Source organism: Amblyomma mixtum, chromosome 2 (assembly GCF_055824585.1).
Source record: "Amblyomma mixtum isolate Tamu chromosome 2, ASM5582458v1, whole genome shotgun sequence".
Taxonomy (NCBI): Eukaryota; Metazoa; Arthropoda; class Arachnida; order Ixodida; family Ixodidae; genus Amblyomma; species Amblyomma mixtum.
Genome location: NC_143013.1, coordinates 304207892 through 304234306, shown reverse-complemented (window position 1 = coordinate 304234306; position 26415 = coordinate 304207892). Strand labels below are relative to the sequence as shown.

At 43.8% G+C, this 26415-nt stretch overlaps 1 protein-coding gene across 7 annotated transcripts; it reads left to right on the top strand.

Annotated features, from left to right (window-relative positions):
• The first annotated feature begins 319 nt into the window (after positions 1–319).
• On the top strand, positions 320–26085 carry LOC149364758 (uncharacterized). 7 transcript variants are annotated; one of them, XM_089574692.1, is made up of 13 exons: positions 320–482; positions 1001–1081; positions 1724–1848; positions 3277–3446; positions 5332–5385; positions 7507–7639; positions 9392–9507; positions 13470–13710; positions 16798–17285; positions 19063–19159; positions 20690–20755; positions 25148–25204; positions 25822–26085. In XM_089574692.1, the coding sequence occupies exons 1-10, from the start codon at positions 466–468 to the stop codon at positions 19084–19086; spliced, it is 1449 nt and encodes a 482-aa protein (XP_089430818.1). In that variant the 5' UTR covers positions 320–465; the 3' UTR covers positions 19087–19159; positions 20690–20755; positions 25148–25204; positions 25822–26085. The 7 variants fall into 7 exon arrangements, with proteins under 7 accessions (XP_089430818.1, XP_089430819.1, XP_089430817.1 ...); XM_089574693.1 differs by lacking the exon at positions 25148–25204; XM_089574691.1 differs by having other exon boundaries at positions 25148–26085.
• Positions 26086–26415: the final 330 nt, after the last annotated feature.

Genomic DNA, 26415 nt, shown 5'->3' with positions numbered 1-26415 from the left:
AACACAACAAACCGTATCAATTCGAACGATTGACAGGCTACACACACGATCTGCTCCGTCTTGCAGCACTGTCTCGTCGTCGCAATCATTAGGTTACTGACGAATGGTGTGCACGCGCTGGGAAAGCCAGGTCTGATTAGCCACCTACGTTATGGGCTGTAAAGTTCGTCTTCTGTTTTAGCCGTATAAACCGCACGAATGAAATGCTGCCACTGTACTGCAATCGAAACCGAAACCGAAAGTTAACTCGCGCTCTCTTATGACGATTTATGTTTCTATGACAACGCCGCAGCGACGCCTGGCCATCTTAGTTGCGCGTGCGTGGGATGGCCACGCCATGGCGGTGTGGGTGTGCTTTGCGTTGAATTTCAACACTTGATGGACGGAAATCAGTGGATCCCGGCGATGAACTCGACTTTTCGACCACATATATATGCCGCAAACACTGCTTGAGAGGCTGCCTGAATGGCGCCTTCGATCAGGTATGCGCCCGCTCACTTTTCCTTGGGGAGCAGTTGACAGCGCGGATTGTTTCAGACATCTCGGCGGCTATGTCATTGTACGAAGTATAGCAGGTCTCTTTTCGAAAGTTATTAGTCTTGCTTGTGCCGAAGCTGTACTTAACGATGTTTAGAATGTGCTAACCGCTCACGTTTTGTTATAGATCTGTTCGTTATATTGCATTGACATCGCCTTGACGCGGTGTGCGTGGGCGTGAAGGGAATCGCCACAGAGATGCTGAACTTGGATCATACAGGCGCTCCTGTTCTTTAAAAATGACTTGTTTTTGTCATGCAAATGTGCTGTAAACTCACTCTGGCCCTGCGCGTTGCAGCATATTTCACTGTTTAGTTTTCAATATGCTCGTGAAGTTTGCGCGCACTTGCGCAAGTGAATGTGTGATACCCGCATCCATATTGAACTCCAGTTCTTGAGCGTTCCTGGCTTTCTCATCAATGCATTGCGTCTGGGCGTACAAGCTTTGTTATTGGTGTTTCAGCAAAGAAGAATTAATGAGGAACTCCGAACCCCTGGTCTGGGACTTTGAAGCGTCTAGCAGTCAGAGCGAGACCACACAAAGGTATGTTGAAAAGCGAACGCAGTAAATATAGTGTGCTCCTCAAGTAAATTTCAATTGCGGTTAGCATTCATTCGTCTAGTGCTGATGATTTTTAATGGTAGCATATCTTGCGAGAATACAGCGCATATTTTTACTCGTTGACCGATAGCTGCTGTTTATCAGTTGCTCCCAATGAGCTGAAGACTTCAGTAGATGTGAACAAAGCGGTCTTAGCTTTAGCAAATCGGTGTTTCCTTGAACAAGAGGAAAAAGGAAAGGTGAAAGCGCTTCTCAACTACTGACAGTCTCTTACGATAGCTTTGAACAGGATTATATGCAAAGAATTATATGCTAGGCTTGCTGAGCATACATGTGTTAATGTTGCAACCTTTGCTCAGTTTGTTTGAACAGTTTGGGCTGAAGGCTTGTAGCTTTATATTCCTTGTCGACCAAGTGTGCAGTAAAGATCTCCTCGCGTTCGGGAGGCCAAGACAATGCCATGATATCGTGGTCTTTTACGATATAAAAGGCTTATTTTTCAATGGCTAGCACTGTTCAGAAACAAGAGGGGTTAGGCTGATTTGTTTTTGCAATATGTGCCTGAATATATGGCTTGTAGATGGCTGGTATAAACACAACTGGCTTTTGTGGTATGTATCGCAGGCCTTGCGAGCGTGTGTGGACTGCTTTGAATAGCCGGCTGTGCAACGCTTCTGTCATCGTGCTCTCTGTCACCACAGGACTTGCCATTCTGTTGAAGCTGCTAACAGATCTTCAGTTTGCGCAGGGTGGGTGTATCCAGAGCTCATTTGATGCACGGTCCTGAACTGAATGTTTTGATTACTGCATTCAAGAAAACGGAAACAAATGCTCATATCTAGTACGGTATGTTTAGTGATATGACCATCGCTCTTACAACTCTGAAGTGTCAGTGTCCGCCATTTCATTTTCTTTTCAGACCCAGTGTTGCTTCAATAGCATTGTGCAGCGCAAGTGTTTATAATATGCTTGAACCATTGATATGTGTGAAACGGCAACACAAAAAGCAGCTACAGTTTATAGAGTTTAGTAAATTTCATAATACATATCACAATCCCAAGTGCTTACACTCCTTGTTTCGCAAACTTCATCCTGAAAGGTGGATGCTTGTACGGAAATATTTCGCAGATGTACTGAGTTGTGTTACTCAGGTGCCTCCATTTTTTGGCTCCACATTTACATGTTTGGGTGTGTTGTAGTAGTGTGCCTTCGTAACTATTTGGGTATCTTTCAGTGAATGCGGAATTAACTTTTTAGTACAACATATACTAGAGTAGTCGCTGCGGTGGCTCAGTGGTTAGGGTGCTCGGCTGCTGACCCGAAAGACGCGGGTGCGATCCCGGCCGTGGCGGTCGAATTTCGATGAAGGCGAGATTCTAGAGGCTTGTGTACTGTGCGATGTCAGGGCATGTTAAAGAACCCCTGGTGGTCGAAATTTCCGGAGCCCTTCACTACGGCGTCTCTCATAGCCTGAGTCGCTTTGGGACGTTAAACCCCCACAAACCACAAACATATGCTAGATGCTGCATAATAAGGTTGCAGTTGCTTTTGCAGACAGTGTTACTGTTTCGTACACAATGGCTGGAAAACATTAAATAATTCAATTGTTTACAGTACCGTTACTATTAATGCCTGCACCAAGTAACAATGTGTAGACAGTTCATTGCCGCTGCTAGTTCACCCTGCAGCCTTAGTGAAAATGGTGCGTAACTTGTACACATCTGCAGTTTCCAATCCCAAGTGCTCAGTGTGACAGCCTGTTTTCATCATTGATGATAGCTGTATACATATCTGTTTCTTGGCTCACTCTTGAAAGAAGGCAGTTAGTTTGGCTCGTGGATTTTCCCTATATGACCTGTGTTTCTTGTGAATAATTTGAATTGAGAGATCTGTGCTTGCAGTCTTGCCTCTTGGTTACGTGCCTGCAGTTTTACCATGAATGGCACTCTTATATATTGCTGCTGGTATGTTCGCAACATCCGAAATGTTTTGGATGAGGTGCAGCGAAGCGTTGCGTGTTTGCTTTTTGTACTGTGCTGCTTTTTTTTTTACTGGAGCTGAATGGAGCTTCAGAAACTCAGTGGTATGCTCTCTTTGGGTGGCGTAATTATTAGCCTGAGCTTGCTTTCCTGATAGTGTGACTGAATGCAATGTTTTTGTTGCTTCTCTGCCTCCAGATGCAGAACTCCAGCAAATGTTGCACAACTGTTCACTCAACCTCAGCAGCATTGGCGATGGTGGCAGGAGTGGATCCCACAGTGCCTACCTGACTGTTGCAAAGCTGGAAGCATTTGTGGCTCTTCTTAGCTCACTAACTTTGGCTGTGCTTAGCCTCTTTTTGGCTGAGGTGAGTGCAGTGCCTTGTGCCCGAGAAAATGTTGCACAGACATTGCAACACAACACATCCACGATTTTGCCTTGTGTTGCAACACAAGGCATACTACATCATGCTAGCCCCATTTTAGCAACTTGTTTTATACACCTCTCATGACAAGTTTAGGCCCATTTTCAGTCGGGCACCCCACATTTAGTGTCACTCACTGAGTGACACTAATTCCGACAATGTTGCATGATGACTTAAGTGACACTTGCTGCATTACGCTTTTGACTTGCTTGAACACATTTCATGCTGCCCACATGTATTTTCAGCTGCCCTGTGCGGTACGAGGTCCTGTACAATGCCAGCTTAGCTTTTAATATGAAAGCACTATAAGCTTCCTACCCCACAAAAGCCCACTGTTTGCTTGAAGCCTCTGAGAGAGAGTAACGAATGGAAAGGAAAGGCACATAAAGGGCTCCTTGGGTCAGTGGACACCTCCACCACTCTTTGAGCTATGTGGCACAACGTTGTGGCAGAAATGCAGCATTGGAAATGCAGCAGCAGTTACTGGGGAAAGGTTCATTTAGAACGACATTGTTCTTTCCCATATATCACTGTGCCCCCAAAGTGATACTTCATGCGGCGAAGTACACTTACTGCAAGTGAAACTAAACTTGCTCTTCCGATGCACAGATCATGACATACAGTGCAGTTATACATTTCCTTTCTTTCATTTAGTTGTTTCATGTCCAAGCTGTGTAGAGTGCATGTCCCACAATAGACTTGGACATTCAGGTTCATATAAAGAAGGCAGAAGAATGCCGGCACAGTCTACACAAGAAATAAAGCTTCTAGCTTATAAAAACATTGTGAAGCCGATATAAGAACATGCTGCAGCTGTATGGGATCCGTGGACTGAAACTAACGAACTGAAGCTAAAAAATGACCATCACAAAGCCATAAGATATGTTTTTAACTGTTACAGCTGGAATATATCTCCAACAGCCCTATTGCAAACTGCAGGACTTGAACATCAGGGTATGCGATGTCGTCACGACAGATTAAAATTATTCCGCTTATATTGTCATTATAAAATAAGACTAGAGGCAGGTATTTTAGCTAAGCCCGTTACTCACCACCCTACGCGTTTCTATTACTAAAAACAAAGTGGCACGATTTTCATGTAAAATTAATGTTTTTAATTTTCCTTTCACGATTGCTGAATGGGATAGTCTGCCTGCAGACTTGATTATCGTGAGACAGTGAACTTGTTTCTACGAGACCTGGACAAAGCATAGGGCTCATGTGTATCTTATTTCGCGGGATGTATTTTGCTGTGTTCCTGATTATGTTGTTTTTGTATTCGGTTTTTCACTGTTCTAACTCCATTTGCTCACTTCTTTTGCAATGAATTTTTTTTTCTGTACTAATATACTCTTTGTACCCCACTCCTGCCTAAGGCCGGTAATAAAGGCCGGAAGTACTAACTAAATAATAAAGGTGAAGAAGGACATCAGGAAGGAAGATGCTTGCTGTAATGCAGAGAAGCATGCAAAGAGAGTAGTGAAAGGGAAAACACTCTTATATATGGCAAAGATTTGGTGCATTTAATTCAGTAAGAGCTGTGTAAATATACTAGAGGTAGTTATATAAAGAGTTATTTCACGAGGGAGAAAATTTGCATTGTAATGCTTTAGTCTTAATAAAACATTAAATTTTATAATTGCTGCTTTTTCTTCTCATCTGTGTTTACTCATACGGTAATGGGAAATTTTGCTTTTAAGTAACCATTGAGGGCCATGCGAATGGACTGTTTTCTATTTGCATGATTGAGTGCCATTTATGTACAACCATTGTGCATTGCTCCTCTATTTTTGTTTGTGATGGCTTTCTTTATTTCTCTCCTTGCCAGGTGTTGCTGAGAGCAGTTGCTGGAAGAGCTAGGTTTTTTATGCAAGGACCTGAGGTGAGCACTTGCTACTGCGTGCAGCAAGCCACTTGGCAGTACGATTGTGCTGGTCAGAAAGGACAAGCTCTCGATTCACTTTATCTGTCCTATTAATGTCATTTTCCCACACCTCTCCCACTTGCTGTTAATGCTGTAACATGGTGTGCATGCATTCTGTGCTTTTGTCTGAACAGCATTGCCATTACTGTGCACATAGCCAACATTATCTAATATAATTGCAGCAATTGCTTAAGCGGAAGAGGTAATTGAATCTTGAAGGGACATTGTGTGACAGCTTTCTAGTAGTACTTGGCCGCACCGCTGATTTTTCTGTCGCATGTGTTGCTCCTGGTCGGCCTTCAGAGCAGGCTGTATTTTGTTATTGCCGCTTGTTCTTGGTGCTTTTCCTCAGCTTCTTCTTTTTTTCCACTGTATCCCATTGCGGACACTGTGCTTGTTTTTAAACTGCATGCTCCTGCTGTTTGAGCTAATTGGGTGAAGCTCTTGCAATACACGAGCTTCTGTTGCTACTGCTGCTACACTTTGTTCTTGTCTGCTAGCTCTCACTGTTCTGGTTCTTTGTGAATTTCCTGTTGCTGTGCTCAGGCTACTGGCTCAGGCTTTTGATGTGTTGGTCTTGGTACCATGCAGGTTTCGTTTCTCCCTGTAGAGCACAGCACTCACTCCATTTTGCTTGCACGTTGCACCTTGTTGCCACCCTATGTGGCTTCATATCATTTTGGCCAGGCTTGGCTTGGCTGCCATAGGTTTGGTTATGATCTGGTCGCTGCACAGGACAAATGAAACAGCTGAAAAACCGGGTTTTGGCAAAAATTAATTTGATGACATTCGACCTTCAAACGTGATTTTGTCATTAGTTTTGTTTTACACCGACAGCTGTTGAGGCCGCGCTTCTTAGTTCTACAGCGTCGATGTCAGTAGCAGCATAGCACGCCAGGTGCAGCACACTTCACTGATTGATCTCAACACTGTTGTCGTGAATGGCGTCATGAGCGCTGATTAAGAGCCTAGCACCAGTTGTACTTCAGTTTTCTGCTTCCTGTGCCTAGAATAACCTTGGCTGTTAGAGCTGAGGTGCAGTGTCGATGGTGTCAGGAGCAAGCTGTTCGAGCTGCCGAAGCAGGAGCAAAATTGTGTGAAAATAAAACAAGCCCCCCCACCCCCTCCACACCTCCACATTCCATGACTGGTCACCACACCTGGCTACTCCAACACTCTGTGAAAGGCATTCAGTAGTGCATCCCTACGGTGGTTAAAAAAGACAATCTGCATTTCTACCCAAAGTTACTGAGCACTTCGACTGGCAGCAGCATTTCATTCCACCCCGGCTGCCTCTGAAATTTTCAGTACCACAAGGGTGAACATGCAGTATTTTTTTCTGATTGGTTACTTCAGAGGATTACATTTGAAGCTCTCTCATTGATATATAGGTTTGACTAGCATTCCTGCTGTAGCTGCTGCATGAACTGGATTCGTAAGTGCATTTAAAAATTGCAGTACACATGCAAGGTTAAATGTTCAATGTGAGTGAAATCAAACATATAATCTGTGTTCACATGTTTCTCTATTAGGAGACAAACTGGGGCTGTGAGATAGTGTTTTGTATTCCAGTACTTGTAAAATGTAGAATTTGTAGCTGGAGAAAATAGATTAAAGGCGTGGATGGGGCCAGGTTTTTTCCTTTCAGTTGTGTTGGGGTAATGCTTTGAAGTTTTAATTTTTTTTAATATTTAATTTTTGCTGTGCATTTAAATGTTAAGAGAGGAAGAGTAACTGGCTTTGACAACTGATGCGAACATCTCCTCAAATCACATCTAAATAAGAAAATGTGGCTAGATGATTTCACAGTAGTGGCAGTGGACATCAATTAGAGTTTGGGGCTTTCAAGCACAGTCCTCTTGCTGATTGCGGCAATCTATTCTGTGTTAATCTGTTGAACAGTGAGTTGACAAGTTGGTGCAATGATGTGGTGGCACCCAGTTCACTATGATTAGCACAAAGCCTGGCTATAGAATAGCACATAGATCTGCCTGTGACTTGCCTAATATACTGTGGCACCCTGCCTTCTAGTTCTTTGTCAAAGGTTTGATGATGCACTGTGTGGTGTGCTGTGCTCAGGTGCTGGATGCTGTGGTGGTGGTGGTGGCGTTCAGCCTGAATGTGGCTTCACGGGTTTCACCAGACAAAGGCCGGCAAGCGGGGGCCCTAGTCATATTGCTTCGAGTCTGGAGAATACAACGTGTTCTTGACAGTAAGTACAATAATGTCATTCTGGTAGGGATCTGCATCACTTTGTATGTGACAGGAACAGTTGCCAGGTTGTGCATTGGTGTTCCTGTTGTGCCTGTAGCGCTGTAATGGCTTTAGGAACTATAGTTGTGCGATGCATTCTGTGAATTTTTGAAGAGTACTTTGCATGTGTGCATGCTTTGTGCCATGCACTTGCCTTAATTATATTTACTAACCATTTCAAAATTGACCATGTATGTAAAGGTGTGGGCAACACCTGCAGTGCTGCTACAGTTTAATGTATGACTTTTGGCTCAAGGTATGCTGGACAGGCCCGGTGCATTTATTTTAAGGTATCTAGGAGAGATCCAACTAGTGCGTTACAATGTTTTATGTATCTCACAAAGATTTTTTTCGTGCATGTCTACTATCACGAGTATGCCGATGTGTGTCTATCCATGACTGGTCATAGCAATAGGCAGATTCAAGTTGACATGATCACGTGGTGCTTGTGTCTCATGGTGACATAGCTTGCAGCATGGCTGTTTCTGTGGTATGCCCTGAACATTTGATTCTTGCTTGGCAGACTGCTTGATTTCATCCTCATGCTTCTTTAGATTATCATGCATCTACAAAGGTAGTTTTATCTTTGATTCAAGAATTTTAAATGGCCGCTATGTCCGAGTCAGAAATAGCACTCAGTGCCTGGATTGAGAGATTGGCTTTTAGTGCATGTGCTTCAACTGTGTGAGTAGTAAGCTTTGTGTGTTCTGTATGTGTGACAAATACCATCTTCCAGTTGCGCGATTTGTTGTGCACCTGTTAGTAGTAGCATGGGAACCGCTCTGTTACTGCCTGCAATTTCCATCCAAACATGAGCCACGTGATCTTTTTGGCTGCTGCATGCACTTTGAGGTTTGTTCCCTTTTGTTGAGCTGCTCCCCTTTCTTTGAGCTTGAGTGCATATTGCAGCTGTGTGGTGATGGCTGATCGGGCCCTTTGGCTCGCGCTAAGCTCGAACTTGCATGGGCTTGAACTTCATCTAAGGAACTTTCACATGAAATGCCAATTGATTGAGCCGCCGCGGTGACTCAGTGGTTATGGTGCTCGGCTGCTGACCTGAAAGACGCAGGTTCAATCCCGGCTGTGGCGGTCAAATTTCGATGGAGGCGAAATTCTAGAGGCCCATGTACTATGCGATGTCAGTGCACGTTAAAGAACACCAGGTGGTTGGAATTTCCGGAGCCCTCCACTATGGCATCTCTCATAGCCTGAGTCGCTTTGGGGTGTTAAACCCCATAAACCAAACCAAGCCAATTGATGATCTGGGCTATCGAGGGCCAAATTTTGCATGCATCGCCAGCCTTATCACTAGGCTCCTCCAAGAAAATGTCGCTCTTTGCCTGGAAGTGGCTTGCACACATTTACAATAATGTCATTGCTCCTTCATTATGTACATTGATGTAGCAGTCTAGAGATTCATTCTAATTGTATCATCCCTCACGTGGCCCAATACTATTAGGCATGGTACGATTTGACAAAGAGCTGGCCTCCTTATGCATGCATTACCTCTGATAGCTCATTAATTTGGAGTGCTTGAAATAAGCTATTGCAAGTTCAATGCTCACATGTGTGTCATTGGTGTCCTCCGTCTTAGCTATAGTACACTGACCCACCCAGTTAACTGCCTTTGGCCCAGTTTGCCCAGCAATCAGATGCTAACCACATCTGTGGCAGTCGCAGACCTCTTGAAGCGCATTTTCCTTGCGTGCAGGCCTGGTGGACGTCGAGCGCACCCGTCTGAGCTACGTGCTGGGCGAGCAGGAGCGGGAGCGCACCTTAGCCCAAAACAAGGGCGAGCTGCTCATCCTCCGTGTTGAAGACCTCGAGGTGAGTGTCTCACACCACAGGGGCGTTATTCAGTCACTCACAGCTCACAAAGCACATTCAGCCATGTAGCTTGGAGCTCTCAAAATTGCGTTTAGGGCAGAGAGGTGCTACGGTCATTCATCCACTCTGGGTAGGTGCAGGAATGCTGGGAAGTCCACACTTCATTTTTGGCCTGGCTAGTGTTTAGCAGGAAGATGCATTCTCTCATAACAATATGACTTTTCTCTAGGCAAACCTCCAAGAAATGCTTTGATAGTTGGCTGCTAAAAGTTTAATCTGTATGCACTGAAAAGCATTGCAATGCAATCATGATTCTGTAGCAGAATCCAGGTTTCTAGCCTAATGCTAGCAAAGCCAAATACAGTGGAAGCTTGATTATCCGTGGCCCGTTCATGCGACGACCTGCATTTTGCGACGAATTGGCTTGGGCCCGACGATGCATTAAAAGCCTCGATTTTACGACGGAAATTATGCACACCTTGCTTTGTAGGACGGATGCCGGGAATAGTCCGGAATGAGAGACGTTAGTGGAGTGCTGTTTTGGCAGACGCGACTTCAACCAAGTTGATTCCAGATCAGAATGAAGACAAAGAAGACATGCGCACAGTGATTAAAGCATACTTTACAAGTCTCTGGAAAAAGTGGGCACAACACAGCACTATGCCCTGGCCTAGAACAGCTTAAGTATGTCCACTGATCTGGTTAAAGGTGTTCCAGGAAGGAAGACAGACAGTGGGAAGCTTTTATTCATGTATAACTATAGAAATCTGCTATTTAACTCTGCTACCTTTGAGGCTGCACTAGTAGCTGTGAGGCTGCCTCACAGCCGCTGGTGCAGTTTCAAAGGCACGTTAACCGCACCCGATCTGCTCTATTTGATCCCGTATTAGGTATTAATGTTACATCTTTTTTCTTTCACATAGCTCACTGCGCTGTTCTCATTTTCAGTTCTTCTTGTTAGCCTGCATTATTCCATTCCAATAGGTTAGTATTGGTAATGTACAGATGAGATAGTTCAGTTCACTCCATATGATTGCCATCTGAGTGCTTCTGACTGTTATACACTTTTTCATGGTAGTATAATAACCTTTTTAAATGAGAGTCAGAGAATGTTATGTGCACTTCTTTTCACTTGTCTTTCAGCAGTAACACTGTTTCTGTACACCATGAGTAAAACCTGAATGAGCATTACAGCAAAACTCAAAGCCTAGCTGTTTGTGAGGCTATGAAAGTTTTTTTTACACCAACACCGACACCGAGGATGCTAAGCTGTTGTCTCCCTCAAGGAAAGACTGGTGTGCACGTGCATATGTAAAATACTTGCACGACTAAACTGGATTGGTGGATGTCAGTAGAGAATAATTGCAGTCGGCAAAAGTGACTGGTTTGCCTCAATTATGTTGGGCCAAGAAATTCTCCATCGAGTGGTCTAGGGTCCAGCAAATTATGCGGCTGCTTATTTGTTTTAAATGTTACCAGGATGTCTTACTGTGTTTTGTGGCACCAAAATATGCAGCAGGTGAAAACTAACCATGAGATCACTGACCGCTGCCATGGCATGTACAGGGTACATGAGCACCTAGAATGTTAAGTACCTGGACCAGCGCACAAGAGAAAAAAACCTTAGCACCATGAATGCTGAATGAAGACGGTGCTTGCACTTAAGTGAGGAGGCACCTCCAAGTTTCATGGTGGAAGAAGGGCATGTTCCTTGATCAGCTGACACGCATGATGTACTCCAGCCACCTGTTCGCAGTTTCTTTTGAGGCCTCCATTATGGATCAGCGTCTCTTTGTTTTCCACACTCCGTCCCCAGGGCCAGTGCGGGAGCGGCGGGTGTGGACCGCTTGCTTGCCTGTTTGGCACGCGTGGCTGCAGACTATCGTTTTCTAGAAGGTTTTCTTGAACTTGCCTGTTTTGTGAGTTATTTGGGACACGTGAGAAAAGTACTGTGCACAGGATTCGTCAACAGCACCAATTTCTAGGGTGCATTTCTAGGGTGCATCATATGCTCGAAAAAGTGCTTCATGCAGACGTGGTCGCTCGGTTGCAATATCCTATCTTCTGTGGTGATTGTCTGATGTGAAAGTTCTAGGTGAGCAGGCTCTGATGGAGCTTTAAAAAGTTACTCTTGGTCCGGAAAACCCTGGCAGCCCGATCTGCAGTTCGGTACGAAGCACTTACCCATAATCACATCTAATTGGCTTCTGGACCCGGCTGGACCCCTCAGGTGTGCCACAGCAACAACCAACACTTCACAGCCACTATGCACTAAGGCCATCCATCCATGGTGTCAGCCCGCGCCACCACATGCGGTTGCTCAAGAATCACTGCGGCTGGTCCCAAACCAGGACGCAAAAAGCTATTTCTAGCCAATTTTGTTCGTTCACAATGCTTACCACAACGTGAAAGCCGAGAACCTAATGTCTGCACTTTGTGATGCACTGTGGCAGTGCAAAACATCGAGAAACACAGCCTAAAATAGCACCGAAAGTTGTGCAAACCGTTCAGCCGCGCCCACTACTCCACAAGCGATGGCCACTACTCCCCAGCACCCCCGCGCTGCTGTGGTCGACGCATGTACTAGAGGGTTAACATCTGTGCACGCTCTGCACCACAGCTGGTGGTCAGTGTCAACACCTAAAATATTCTTACACCGTGAATTCCTCTCAGAGCCAATAGTTTTCAATGAGCTAGTACCTTCCTATCCACATATGGGATTGCCTGGAATAAAAAAAATTGACCCCGATTTACCTGGTTAAGCTAAATACAACTTCGCTAGCACGTTTGCCTTTGTTTAGCTTTGTTTATCTTAGTTTAGCTTTCTATAAGCTTGAAATTTTGAGCTGCATCCAAATGTTCTTGCAGTTGTTCCTTGGCTTCGCTCTTGCGATAAGCTGCCTGATCTGCGTTTTGCGATTCGAATCGCCATTTCTTCAGTTCGGTGGTCTCTGAAGCCACTTGTTCATGCCCCTCGAGTGCATGTTCTTCTGGCGACTTCGGCATTCACCTCTTCATGTTTCTTGCTATTCATCTGTTTCCATAGGCTAGGGCACTAAAAGGAAAGGGGGATTTTCCTCTAAGGAGAGGGCTGAGTCAGGCTGGTTGGTTCCTCTCCACACTTTGCCACCTGCAACCCGCAGTTGAAATGATGGAGGATTCACGAAGTTAAACTAAAAGCCCCCCCAAACTTTGGAAAACTAAGTTGCTAGGTTATACTATCTTCGTCGCTGGGCTTCAGCTTGCCGCCTCACTGTATCCTTTGGATTGGCTGACTCACATTTTCCGTCTTCTTTTGCGTTGCTCCTTAGCTAGCTGTGCATGTCATTTGGTCATTTGGCTTTGAAATCTGCCGTAGAACCGGCTTCCATGATTTACTGTTTGCTGCATCGCACTTTCCTCCAGTGAATTCATCCTTTCCCTCCATCTTCTTCTTATTCTACACCTTTTTTTTTTCGCATCTTTCACCTCACATTGGCTGCAGCTGGCGCGATGGTCATCAGAGTTTACCCGAGTTACTCGGAGGCTTTAGCCACAGACAGGACTGCTGTTTCTCTAACGAGGCATCCAGTGCTGGTGCACTAAAAGGTAATTGCCAAGATTAGGTGCAGGAAATATCTTCCTGCCTTTGGACCTGTATAGCTGGCTCTAGCCACAACCTAACTAGTCAAGCGAATTTTAGTCAGGCATGTAAAGGAAGCATTGGGACTACACCGAGAATGAAAACTGTAGGACATAGATCCTGTGCATAGGTTTGTTTGTAATGTATAACTATCTATTAAATTTTTCTTCTTCAGTGCAATTCAATAAAATATAATACAGCTGGTGTTCTTTGAAGTGGATGTGGGGCTAAGCGGCGGCAAAAATAAGCGAGAGAAAGAAAAAAAGATGTTATGTTTTTCCTATTTCTTCGCTCTGCTGAGGTGTCCTCATTGCTGATTTCCTGGCTGCACATCTTTTAGCATGAGGTGGCCTACCTGAAGGAGAAGCTGAAGAAGACTGAAAAAGAGCAAGGGCGGCGTCAGCGGCGGCAGCAGCGGGATTCAGGGTCCTCCTCCTCTTCATCGGGGGTCTGCTGTCGACATCCTGTCACCATTGGTGTTGAGACCTGTCCCGTCTCCAGGGCCTCCAGGGCTACCCAGACAGATGCACCCTTAGGGCCGAGTCGTGCTGATATTGAAACTCACCTTAGTGATGGAAATGGTGAGTACAGATCTGTTACTGATACTAGTACTTACAAACATGCTTTGTGAAGCATGTCAGCTGTGTGGGCTGATTGTTGTGTTATTGTCGGATAAAGTAAAGTGAGTCTGCACTGAGTCAGTTTTACTGGTTGGCCTATCATATCAAATGCACACTGTTAAAATGTTCTCATTTATGCTCACAGAGATGTATCAGTTCCTCACTTTATGCCAGAAATGCCCTTTTTGGGTTTATTTATCAAAGCAAGGTCAAATAGCCAGCAGGCAGAGATGCAGATGGCATTCTGGAAAACAACTTGCTGCGAAAGCTAGCCCTAATGGCAAGACAGCCTATAATTTCTTTGGTCATACTGCTGCATTATCAGATGGTGGAGCATTTTTGAATTTGGATATTGATTTATTGTATGTGCCTGATTGCTTGTGTGCAGTGTTACTTTCATCAGAAATTTCTTGAAATTATCGTTGCTAATTTTAATTGTGCACCAATCTACCAACCAGTTTTTTTACATTTCTGTAGAGATTTGGGAAAAGTACTGTTTCGAATCTGATTTGATTATGAATAGTCTAGCTTCAGTACTGAATCAAATCGAATACAAACTGATTAGTGATAGCACAGAACTGTATACAAATCAAATATTCGTATGGTTATTTGCTACTTGTGCTAATAATCATGCAAAGTAAATATTCATGGGAAGCAGTGAAACTCAAGTGGCAGAGCTATAACTTATGGACATGCTGCTGTCGAAAGACTCAACAAAGAGCTCCACTATGGGACGTGCAACATGAATTCAGGATATTACCTCTGTGGTCGTTGTGTTGTACACATAGCAAAATTAGTACATTACCTTTTGCTACTGAAGGCAGGGACAAACTACTAACTATACATACGCCCAAATCTCACTTGAAGAGAGACTAGAGTTATTTGCCATGGCCTCTGATACTGAATGTGAGGGCACAGTTTACAGAACTTGACAAACCAGTGTTAGAGGCAGTATGTGAGCATCATGAACACTGTCACATGAATGGACCATGTCGGGGCGCTAAACGTGCAGACCAAGTGCGAAAACATGTTCCGCAGTGTTGTAATATGCCTTGTTTGTGGAACAGCCATAGAAGAAAACTACACATGCCCTATCAGAAAACTAAACTACTATGTATTTGGAAACTTGAGGTCACATTCAATTCACTATTGGAAAATTTTGAATATTCACACCCCTACATTTTTGCAATGTAGGGACCGCTAGTAACTAAATACTGGAATTTCATGTCATTTTTCTCATGTTTTTATTGCCAGGGCATTACAAGGTATAAACAATGATGTGAAAATTTTTGCTTGAATACGTCAACACGCACATTACCCAGCAGCAAACTGTTGTGCCAGGATGTCTCTTGACATAGATATAAATGCTACACAATAAAAGCCCGCTAATTCGACCCTTGTAATTCAGAATTAAGATAATTCAAGCTGCTGGTTTGGTTCGGCTAACGCTCATGTAAGTAGGTGGCATTGGACGCTCACTAAATCGGACGTTACCGGTCTCGCATCAGTTAATTCCAACGGGCTTCCGAAAGGAAGGCGTGCCCAGTTATGAACAGCGTAGCAAGAGATTGTCGAATAGCCCACTAACAACCTGAGTTTCATGCAGCGGAGTCACCCATGCACCTCTGACATGCTTGCATTGGCAGTTATGACAACGAATTATGCTCCTGGCTCTGAGAACATTCCAACTGCTTAGTTTTGGTTTCGCTTTTCTGAGCTTTGTGGCAGCCTGCAGAGATGGTGGCTCAACCAGCCAGCATTAGCCAGCCAAAACCCAGCTAAACACCGTTTCAGACCTTGATTGGCGCGTTCCAGGTGTTCCCCCCCCCCCCACCTCGTTTTTCTTCTCGCCGCTTCTTCGGCACCATTGAGTGTTTCCTTTGTTTCCGACCACATGGTTCCAGTGTTCCAAAGCTGCCTGCTTGTCACATGCCTTTCAGTGTTTGTGCGGTGAAGCCTGCCTACACGCTTATAACACTCCTCACCTCACATGCATCATAAGCGGTGCCGCCTATGATGAGTGTGATGCAGTAACAGTGAACCTCCATCATGTCACACAGTGAAGAATGCCGGGGAGGCCCTTACGATTTTGGAGCGGTTCTGCTTCAGTCCTCCCGACAGGATGCACGCAAAACAGCAGTGTTGGTGATTTGAAAAATTGTCATTGTCATGCTGTTCTCATCTCAAAATCTGGCAACCATTCCCCTATCTTCCCGAAATAAATTTACCATTACGTAAGTAGTTCTCGACAGATTTTGTGGTGTCGTTAGATAATTCTAATGTTTTTTTCCTTTACATTGAAGTTCAAATTACTGAGCTTTTACTGCATATCGGCCTGAACCGCTAAGTTGTTTTCACTCAGGTTCTACGCAGAGGTGGCATTTCCAGGTGGTTTTTGTGGTGCCAATGTTTGTTTTTCATCTGAGATTGTTTTATCCTACATAAATAATCCAAAGTGCTCTTTTGTTGCTACACTGCAAGATGGAAAGTAGAATTTTATAGCATACTGGGCTAAGTGCTGTTTGTTACTGGAAGATAAAATGCTCACCTCCATTCTGTTTCTTCGTTTGTGAAAAGTAGTGCGGTGGTTGGAATTTGTACACTTAGCGATGATGGAGCCACGACCGCTTGCTGCGTGAAATTGCAGAGTACAGGCTATAGACTTTTTCAATAAGCATGCCATGGTCATTGCCTTGTTGCTCGCTGGAATGTTGTGCCCTCTTGGTGCTGGGAGTGGTTGTGCTGATTTATAACAGTCCAGAGGGGAGGGGTTCCGACACCTGTGTATGCACGATGGAAAGGTCTGTATCTAGGCATTGGCAGCAGCATAAATGTGCAATAGCTTATTTTGAACCCTTTCTGGGCTCTTGCTGATGCAACATGTGAGGCTCAGTTCTCTATAGTGGAAATGGAGTTAACTTGGGTGACTCCATACTGCTCCTAGCCTTAATGTCATGATATTGTAATGAAATCAGTCCTGTGAATCCTTTTGTTCGTACACGCAAACACACGAGGAACATGCTGTTCTCTTTTGTTCACTTGCTGCAGGCCTGGAAGCCTTTGCGTCAAGCCTGTCCTGGGGCTTGCTATTGGATGCACTCTCTGTCCGCCAAGATGAAAAGCCTGAGTTGCTGACCCTGCATGAGCCTCCAAGGGGGCCTCCTCCGCCCCCAGAGTTGCCGAGGCAGCCAGTTCGAGCGCACAGCGGTCTGACTCGGACCGCAAGTCACACCGAGGGAGGCAGCCCTGCCACTAGGGTCCCTCGCCTCCCTAGCCACACGGCGCTCCTGGCTGGCTCGGATCGATTCAGCGGAGCCGAGCATGGGGAAAGCCCTGAAAGTGGCTATGGATCTGGCTGCAGGTCGGCCAGCTCTTTGGGCAGCTCGGCGGCTGGCCGCCCCCTAAGCAGCCGATCGGCGAGTGTGTTCTTGTTTCCCGACACTGGTGAGCAGCCCACCCTGGAGATGAGCACTCTGGATGAGGCCTTGGAAGCCGAGCCCCAGGGTCAGGTGGTGCACCTGGAGGATCTTGACAGTGTAAGTGTGCCCACTGGGATTTTTATGGCATGTTACTGCTTCATTTTTTAAAAGTAACTAGAATTTGCAGGGCGCATCGCATTGACTTTATGATTAAGCTTCTGCTTTAAATGCAGCGAGGTAAACATGAGTTTAGTGTTCTGTGCATTATCCATGAGAGAGGGTGCGGTGTCTGTAGGCAGTGTGGATAACTTGGTTGCACACACACACAGTTTTGTTGAACATGATGTAGTCTCGTCAGCAATAATTCTGTACAAATTCCATTCAAATTTCACATTCTGAAGGTCAGCAGTTGAGTCAGTGGCTCATTATCTGGACTAATGGAAGAAATCACCACTTATTGGTGCTTAGGAAAGTGCCAGTGGAGTGTAGTTGCATTGTGACGCATGTGATATTAGGAACTAAATGTGTTTGCAGAAGCAGAAAAAGATTTAAAGTGTTGACTCTTTACTGGTATAAACTGTACACGTTGTCTTTTCATATTGTTCACTGTGCTGGTATCCGCACTGTATTTCATGGATGCAGTACTTGTAAGCTCTCTGAGCACCGACATTGCTATGTGCTCGGTTGTACACTTATGCACATGTGGCATTTGTCCATACTTTATGGTTTCCTGTTAACACATACACAGTGAAGACGTGTCCAAAATGTTCTTCTTGTTAGCCACACGCAAAACCATTATCTCGAAGTTTAATTTGCATTTGTTACCAAACCACTGTTCTTCCTGCCCTGCAATTTTGGTGGTACCAGCTTCATTAAATTACTCAAACCTTTTTACACTTTAGCATTTGTATTAAAGAGATATTTTTAATTTTACTGTGGCGATTTTATAAGTTTCAGTAAACTTGCTTCTAGAAATATGCAGAATCCCATACGAATGCATTTTATTTCATTTCATTTATTTTTTCCCTAAGGTCCTAAAGGCAGCACATAAGAAGGGGGATGTATTGGTTTCCATACGGCAAATTACGGTGTGAGCATATATAACAAAAAAAAAAGTCACAGGAACTGAGAAAGAACTACAAAAAAAAACAAAACAGACATGATAAAGCAAGTAATATCAGTTTACTATACAGGATACATCCTGAATATTGCAGAAAGCAAGATAACAAAACTTGGTGGATAACAAAACGCACGAAAGTGGTAATGCTATAAAGGATGAGTTTTTATTTTCTCTTCAGGCAACATATTGCTGAGTGCCATTGCATGGGGAAAAATTAGATGTGAGTGGACTTGTGATTGCTTATGCAGGCTATCATGTTATCGTGGTTGAGGGAGCACGTTCTTAGTGGGGCAGTTAGCAAAGAGTGTCATGATGTGGTATTGTGGTCAAACGTATGAAGTAGGCATAGCACGAAATGACATGGCATGATTCGATAGTTGAGAGATGGAGGGACAGCTTTAGGCCGGTGACAGTGGTGTCTCTTGAGGAATAAGAGGTGATGAACCGAGCTGCGCTATTTTTGTTGATTCCATTTCGATGGATAGGTACGATTGCTATGGGTGCCAGATGGAAGATGCAAACTTTAATTTTGGGCATACAAATGATTCGTACACTAGCTGCTTAATGTCAGGCAGGCTTTATGCTTAACAGTGGGCAGGCAGGTGCAGAAGTCTGACTCTATCTATTCAGTGGCTTTCCCTCACACAAAAACATGCACACATGCAAAAAAGAAAAAAAGAAATACAGAAGTGTGGACTTTACCTCTTTTGCTTACTTGGCAATTAGAAATCTTTTTTTTTTTTTTCATAATGTCTGTCGTGCAACCTGCTTCAGGACAACCCCATGACATCACTTTGAGGCTGTGCCTGCTGTGTAGGTGTGGAATGAGGAGCTTCTTCATGAAGATTGATGCCCAAACCCTGCTGTGACGGTTGGTATCATGACCTTGCTTGTTTGCTAGAGCCTGCTCGATATCATTAAACTCCAGTTTACTGGATATAAGTAGCTTCACTTCTCTACTGTTCTTAATGAATTTAGAAGATCCTTATCCTGTGTCTAGTGCAGTTTCAAGCTCAGAAATCGAGAAGAAAAACGAGATTTTGCGATGGCTTTTTGTGATGCAGTGAACAAAGCTTTGCGTAGCAGAAGTGAATGCACGTAGATCTTTTGTTGCGACTTGTAGTTTAAAAAATGCGGAGAAGATTATGCAGATACAGGTTTAGAAAGCAACAATGCTCTCGTTAATTGTGTTTTTCATGACTAAATCCTGATGGGAGCACCTTTCTGACTTGTTAACAGAAAGCGCACGTTACCATGCTTTAGCTATGCCTTAATTGATGTTGCATGCTTGGTAGCACAATGTTGCTGTCTAGACTGACATAGGCTGCAACGCACATGTGTTTTCTTTAGCAGTGGTCTCAGAAAGAAAGGCTGTTTAAGTTGAACTGGGTGTGATCATTAACAGTTAAGGAGGAAGTCATGATGTTCATTTTCCAGTGCATCCAAAATCTCTTGAAGAATTTCTTGCACCAATCTCTTTTGAGTTGCGCTTGCGAGGACAGGACTTTTGTCCAAATCAGGCTGTTTGTGTGGATGCTTGTCTCTCAGTTCCCACCACATGCTTGGTAATATTTACTACTAGTGCTTGTAGCTTGGCTTTACTGCCTACATGCTTGGGCAAAATTTATGGAATGTCTTTCAAATTTGACATGTACGTCTGCTGTCTTGGCTTGGTTCCAGACATCTCAACTGCTCCTTTACATTTGTGGGCGTTTTTTTTTTTTTTGCTGCTACTATAGATACCTGGCTGTTAGTGCTAGTGCAGTAGATGTATAGATACACAAGTACATATGCTTGCTAGTAACATTGGTAAGGGTTTCGTAAGATGAGACTGTAAATTTCTAAAAGGTGTCTCACAGATGCCTTGCTTTGTCTCGGCTCTCTGCCGTAGTTCGTGCCAAGTGCATTTGTTTAAACTGACATAAATGAGCGTAGAGGATCTGTAAGATTCTGTTTATGCTTGACAATGTAACTCAGAGTCTCTTGGCCAAAGTGTCTGCTTGCATGATTTGATTGCCCTGTTATAGTTTACACTGTTTGATTCTCTGCAATGAAGTTGGAATTTGTGTGCCTGTCTGAATCATATGCATCTATTCTTATGACTACTTTCGCTTAGTTTTCAACATCTTGTAACTGTGAATCAACTAACTCAGAAGCTCTATTACAGTGGATGTCGTTGCAGAGCTTTTCCTAATGCTACTGATTCGAAATTGATTTTTGTGAGATCGCAGCTGAGCTGTGCCTTGCTCAGCCTGTTGTACATGTTGTGTAACCAAATAATTAACGGACGAATACCAATGACAGATGAAAACTGTAGAGGTAGCTTATATAAGCTATGTCTGCGAAGTTGTCTTTTGTTCATTTAACTCCAAGTATTGCATTTGTTTGGCCCATTTTCCAGGCAGGATCCCTGTGTTGCCCCCTGCCATGCTGTCCCGTCCTGCGAGTCGGCGGAGACGACCTTACCGTGAATACCTCACCCACCAGCTAACAAGTTGCTTAACTTTTCTGGCCACTATGAGCAAGTTTGCAGAGTTTTGTGTTGCACTGATTCAGGCAATAGCTGCTTTCTTCTAATTTTATTGCTTTTACTTCCCACATTGCTCATTTATTTCCCCCAGAATTTTAATTAGATTGCAGAATTTAAAAGATGAATTGTAGTTAGGTGTACTGGAGCCTTTGATTTTATTTGCAGTCATATTTCATTCGTTGTCAGTTATGTACCTTTGAACTTTGTAACAGATTGATACAACTATTCACTATTTATAATTTTGTATCTTAAGTTATTAATTTATATAATAGTCTTCTATCTTGGTTTTAAACAAAGATATAACATTGTAGCAAGCAGCTTTTAGACTTGTTTCAAGTTTGAGTCGAGCATCAAAGCATTTCTCTCTGTTGAGAGTCTTCAGCAAGGAAGCATTTCCAAAGGCTCGGTCCAGGCTAGACTGGTGCTTACGGTTTTATGCAGTTTGGGGGTGTTAGCAGGGGAAAGAAACGGCAATGTGTGAATAGTGCTCTGGGTCGAAGTGAACGAGGATTTTCTTTGAATAATCTCGAAGCTAATACGTAGAATCCTGTTAAGACGAACTCGGTTGAAATGAATTCTCGGATAAGATGCACAATGCAAGGCCATCTAGTTAGTTTTCTTTAAGACCTAATGTTAAATATATCAGCTTATTCGCATGTGCTTCATTTATGACGAACTTTCTCAGCGACTGCGAACTACGGCAACCCTGCACAGCAGCATGCGTGGGGTGTCTGCTGTGCTCTGTCGTCGAGGAAAGAAAATAGGAGTGAGTGAAGGCATACTATATATTTAGGTGTGGCTCTTAAGCCTAAAGGAAAATGATTCTAAGCTTGAAAGTTCACTCCCACAAGATGGCTTCTGCGCTCCATCGCACAAAACTGCTGAGAAGCCATCTTGCAGGAGTGCACCTTCTTGGAGAAAGCTTTCTTATCAGTGCATAAAAGGCAGGGCACCACCGCCCCTGTGCTGGCGCTGAGGTACGACATAGTCAGACCTCGGCATTGCGTCCGCATCATCTGGCGCGCGTTGCCTCTGACAGACTAAAAGGCGCCTGTGCGTGGTGTGCATCTTCTCATTGAATTGAGGATTAAAAACTCTGGGGCCGCACTTTGAACAGGCGCGGTGTCGCAACACGCGTTATCGTGGTGCAGAGATGGCCAGATATTGGCATCACATGCATTGCTTGCGGTGAATGAAGAAATATGCTGTGTGCCTGCTCGTGGATTTGGTAACAAATATGCTGCAGAAGGAGCGAGAAGTGGCTACCCTATTGGGCACCATCTAAGCACTTAGAGCCAGATGGAAAGCCAAAATTAAGAAAAAAAAACGCACACACACAAATAGCAGCCGCTGTGAGACAGAAAAAGAGGCGCTAAGAAAAGATAACAAGACAATTGCAGTTTTCAAGTAGGATAATTCGAGCTTGTTCCAAGCTTTCATTCTTCACCTCACATCATGCAGAGTACGGTAATTGTTCTGTCTGCAATTGTCTTCTCACTGCGAGGCCATATATACTATGGTATTATTTTCATATGACAAATATTTGGACGCATCTAGCATGCTCACATGTTTCTTGGGGAGGGGGGTCACTTCTGTTAACACGAACTGGTCCCTTCAAGTTCAGCTTTATGGGAGTTGACTGTAACTCGAATGGTACTTCTGGCACTAAAAAAAAGAGACTGTATGATAGTAGGCGTTTTCAAAACTGTGTATTTTCCTAATGCACAAAGCCATTACATATTAAACTGAGGCTTTACTGAAAATTCATCTTCAGAGATTTTAAAAGAGCCCCTCAGGTGAGTGAAAAACAATATTTACCTGCTTGATAATAAATAATAAGTTATAGTGCATAAAAATACCATCTGCCTTGTAATAAATAATTAAGGATAAAGTACAAAAATGGCAGCATAACAGAACGCTACCATTAAATACAGCCAATAGTTGAAACCACAGTGGTAACTGCATGATACAGTAGCAAGAGCACGGAAAACAATAGTGAAAAAAAAAAAAGGACACTTTGCATATCCAGGCAACAATGGCCATCTACAGCCCTGCACTAAATGTTCAAGTGTGAGAACACGAACTGTTCTTCATGCCGAGTGAGCAGGCTCTCTTTCTTCCGGTGCATAATGGTTTCCGCTGCTAAAAACAGCCTTTTGGCGGTAGCCTGCGCTGTTGGAATTGAAAGGTATTTGCGTGCTAGTGGTGCTATTGGTGCGTAGAGGTGGCTTCCTTTGGTCCTCCTCCATGTCAGAGGTGAGGTGGAAGAAGGGGGCTTTTCAAGTACTCAGTTACTTCATGCTTCACTTTATGGCCTGTTCGGTGGTTTTGACTGAAACTAAATTTGTTAAAGGCACACCAGAGTCACCTGAATTGGGAGGTCTTGAAGATGCACAGGCTTCACTTGGTGCTTTAGCATGCTGATCCACGAGCACCGTCTCTTCTTTTGCCTTCACGTGACGATCAAGCGTCCATTTCTTTTCCACTTCGGCAGTGTAGCATGCATCTTTGTATCCAGGGTCAACCAACATGGCCAGTGCTAAAAGCTGAGCTTGATGTAAGGAAATCTAGACCTGGTGCTTTTTACTAGGCTGGACGCATTTGATGGTGCATTATAATCATTCAAATGCTGCTCAAGAATGATCCTTTTGTATTCAAGCATAGAAATAACTTATGAAGGGTTGGTTAGCTTTCCCCGAAGAGTTGTTGTGCCCTGGTCAAGCAGCTACTGGGCCTTTACTGCTGATGCTGGTAGCTTCCACTCTCGTGTGGTGAAATTTTCAGCCATGACACATTCAGAGAGTTCCACAGTTATATGGGTGCAAAATCTTAGAAGTCTGGCCGTCATGGTATGTTTGCTGTTCTAGCGTGTCGGTGCGTCCTGCACTTCTTCACGACAGTCTAAAAGCATGTTTTGCTGGATTTTAGTACCGACCTACTATTTCCCTCGCTTTGGCACTAAGCTGCGGAAGCCCCGCCACATCTTTTTTAATGTAATTGATGCACAACTGAAGCATGTGGCCGAAGTGCTCAAACTCTGCCACGATGATCATGTTACCGCCGAAAAGAGTTTCTCCCGTCGTCAGTGACAACAAATGTTGGCACTGTTCCTTCAACTGGAAGCTCCCACTCCTCTATTATGGTTCCGATGAACTCCACCAGGTTCTCGGCAGTGTTACTGTCCGACAATTAGATGCAGCCCAGTATATACACGTTGCAGAAACGCCTTATCCATCACATGGCGAGTGAAACGTGCATAGCTATTGTTTACTCGCAATGTCCAACTATCCGTTGTGGTTGAGAACGACTCCACTCTGCTTGTGAATACCTCTGTAAGCTTTCTTCTCACCTTTTGTTTGAGTTTGTTTTTTTTGATGCATAGAGTTCAGAAACGATGACCCTTGAAAAAAATCGTTCATGATGCCAGTGCGTAATCAGGCAGAGTGATCATCATCATGTCAAGAAAGCCAGGCTCCTCAATGATACTGTACAGGTGCATACTGCATGCAACAAATCGGCCGATCATCTTCGTCATCTGTTGCGCTTTTGGTGCCGTCACCTTCATTTTTGGCTTGAAACTTTCAGCTACAGACGATTGCTTACTGCTCGGTTGGCTCACGTTTTTCAAGGTGGATGCATTTTGACATGCTTGATGGTTCTCTTGGTTAACCTAAAGAAGTCAGGGTACATTTTCAGGTGCGTTTGTAATGTTGTCATCTCCAGTGGTGTCTTCAAAATCTGATGTGTTCTGATTGTGCTTATCTCTTGGCCCTGTGGTTGTGGTATGTATAAGGGCTGTGTCTTTGCTGTCTTCTACATTAGTTCTTTCTGTCCATTCCACTATTTTGTCATCACATTTCGTTCCGCGAGCACTTGTGCGGCAAATTTCATAAGCTTGCATCTCAAAGATTCAATTAAGACACATTGCAGTGCGTCTCTTATTGCTTGCATTAAAAAATCAGTCTCTCGTAGCGCGTCCAATAGATTTATTATTAATGCATTGCTGAGCTTTCTGGCAAGGTTGTATGTAATTATGCCTTGGCTGCACCAGCTTTTTAGAGGCAGCCGCAAGCATGAATTCAGATTTCAGCTGAGAATTCTATTCTTTCATCTATCTTGAGGTATCTCGGTTACTTCCAGTGAACTGCTAGTCTGTTTAGCATTGTTCTTTTTGCTTTTACTGCTTGGTTGCTTTAGGCCCAGGTTATTAGTATCTTCTAGCCTTCCAGTAAGTTCAGCTAAGCTGGAAAGCTCAACTGTAGATAAGCATTAATCAGTATTAAGCTTGAAAGCTATAGTGTTCTGCATTGATTTTCTTTTTGCTTTTAGAGAAGTGGTGGAAAGGAGGTGCCAACACGGATGACTTCGAGTTTACTTTTCCCTGAGGTACAGCTGTTGTCGTTGGTTTGTAAACTGTACCGTCGAGCTTTGTAAGCATGGTGCTGAACCACAACATCATTGTGTTGTTGTGGCAGGTATATATCTCTCTTTCTAGTCATTTAACTTATGCGATGATATTTTTCATAGAAAGTATTACATTCACAGTTTATTTATTTCTTTGCATTATCTCATCCTGAGCTGTTTTTTCAGCCGCCTGCCTATTTTTCTTGATGTTCACTCATCTCAAATGCTGTTGTAATGTAATAAATGCTGCAGTGTGTGGCGTCTTAGATGGTTACTCATATTCATATTGTAATATATTCATATTACGATATTTGGACTCATGTTGCAAGGAAAATATTGGTCTAATCTAATTTGGTCCTGAAAGTAGTTAGGGGTTCATAGCTTAGTTTGATGTACTGCATGTGGCATGAGTGAAACTTGTTAGCAAACACTGTACCTGGACTTTCAGGGAGCAAGGTGCATCTTTGCCTAGCACTGACATAAAATGCTAGTTAGAAGCAAGTCCTAGTTAATTGAATCACACCTTGTTTGCTTTACTTTTATGTGGTACATTTCTTCTTCGTTTTCCCTTCTCTTTGCTTTCTCTTTGCTTTCTTTAGGAACTTTGTGAAAAATCCAAACATTGCCAAGTGATTTTGAATGTGATCCAAGTGACTCTGCAACCTTGGCCATGAGTGACCCCGCCTGTTTCATGTGCTGTTGAACGGTGCAGTTTTTTGTCTGCTCTGTTTTGTTAAGCACCACCATTTGTGACATGTTTGTTAAGATGACCACAAGCCCACGTGAGTGCTTTGTCCTCGCACCACCTGTTGCCCACTGCAAAGTCCACACACCTTCCATTTGCTAGAGGTGACTGGCCTCATTTGCACACCTTTACGTGGTTTTGATGAAAGCATGCTATGGGTATCGTTTTCAGAAGTGCAAGTTGGTGCATCTCCTTCTTTTTTGCAGAGTTCAGGGAACGTTTTTTAGTGTCTTGTGGCTTTGTTGGTGTCAGTAGTTGTGTGAAGGTAAACTTGCGTACTAACGACTAGAAATCGCTGATCGTATGTCTGCATTTAGTTGGAAGTCATTACTTTTATGATTATCACAGGAGGAATGCATCAGCGGCTATGTGGTACGGGGGAAGAATAGAATTCCAATGCCAGTAGTCGGTACCAGCACACCGTCTAAAGGTGAAGCAATTCCATAAG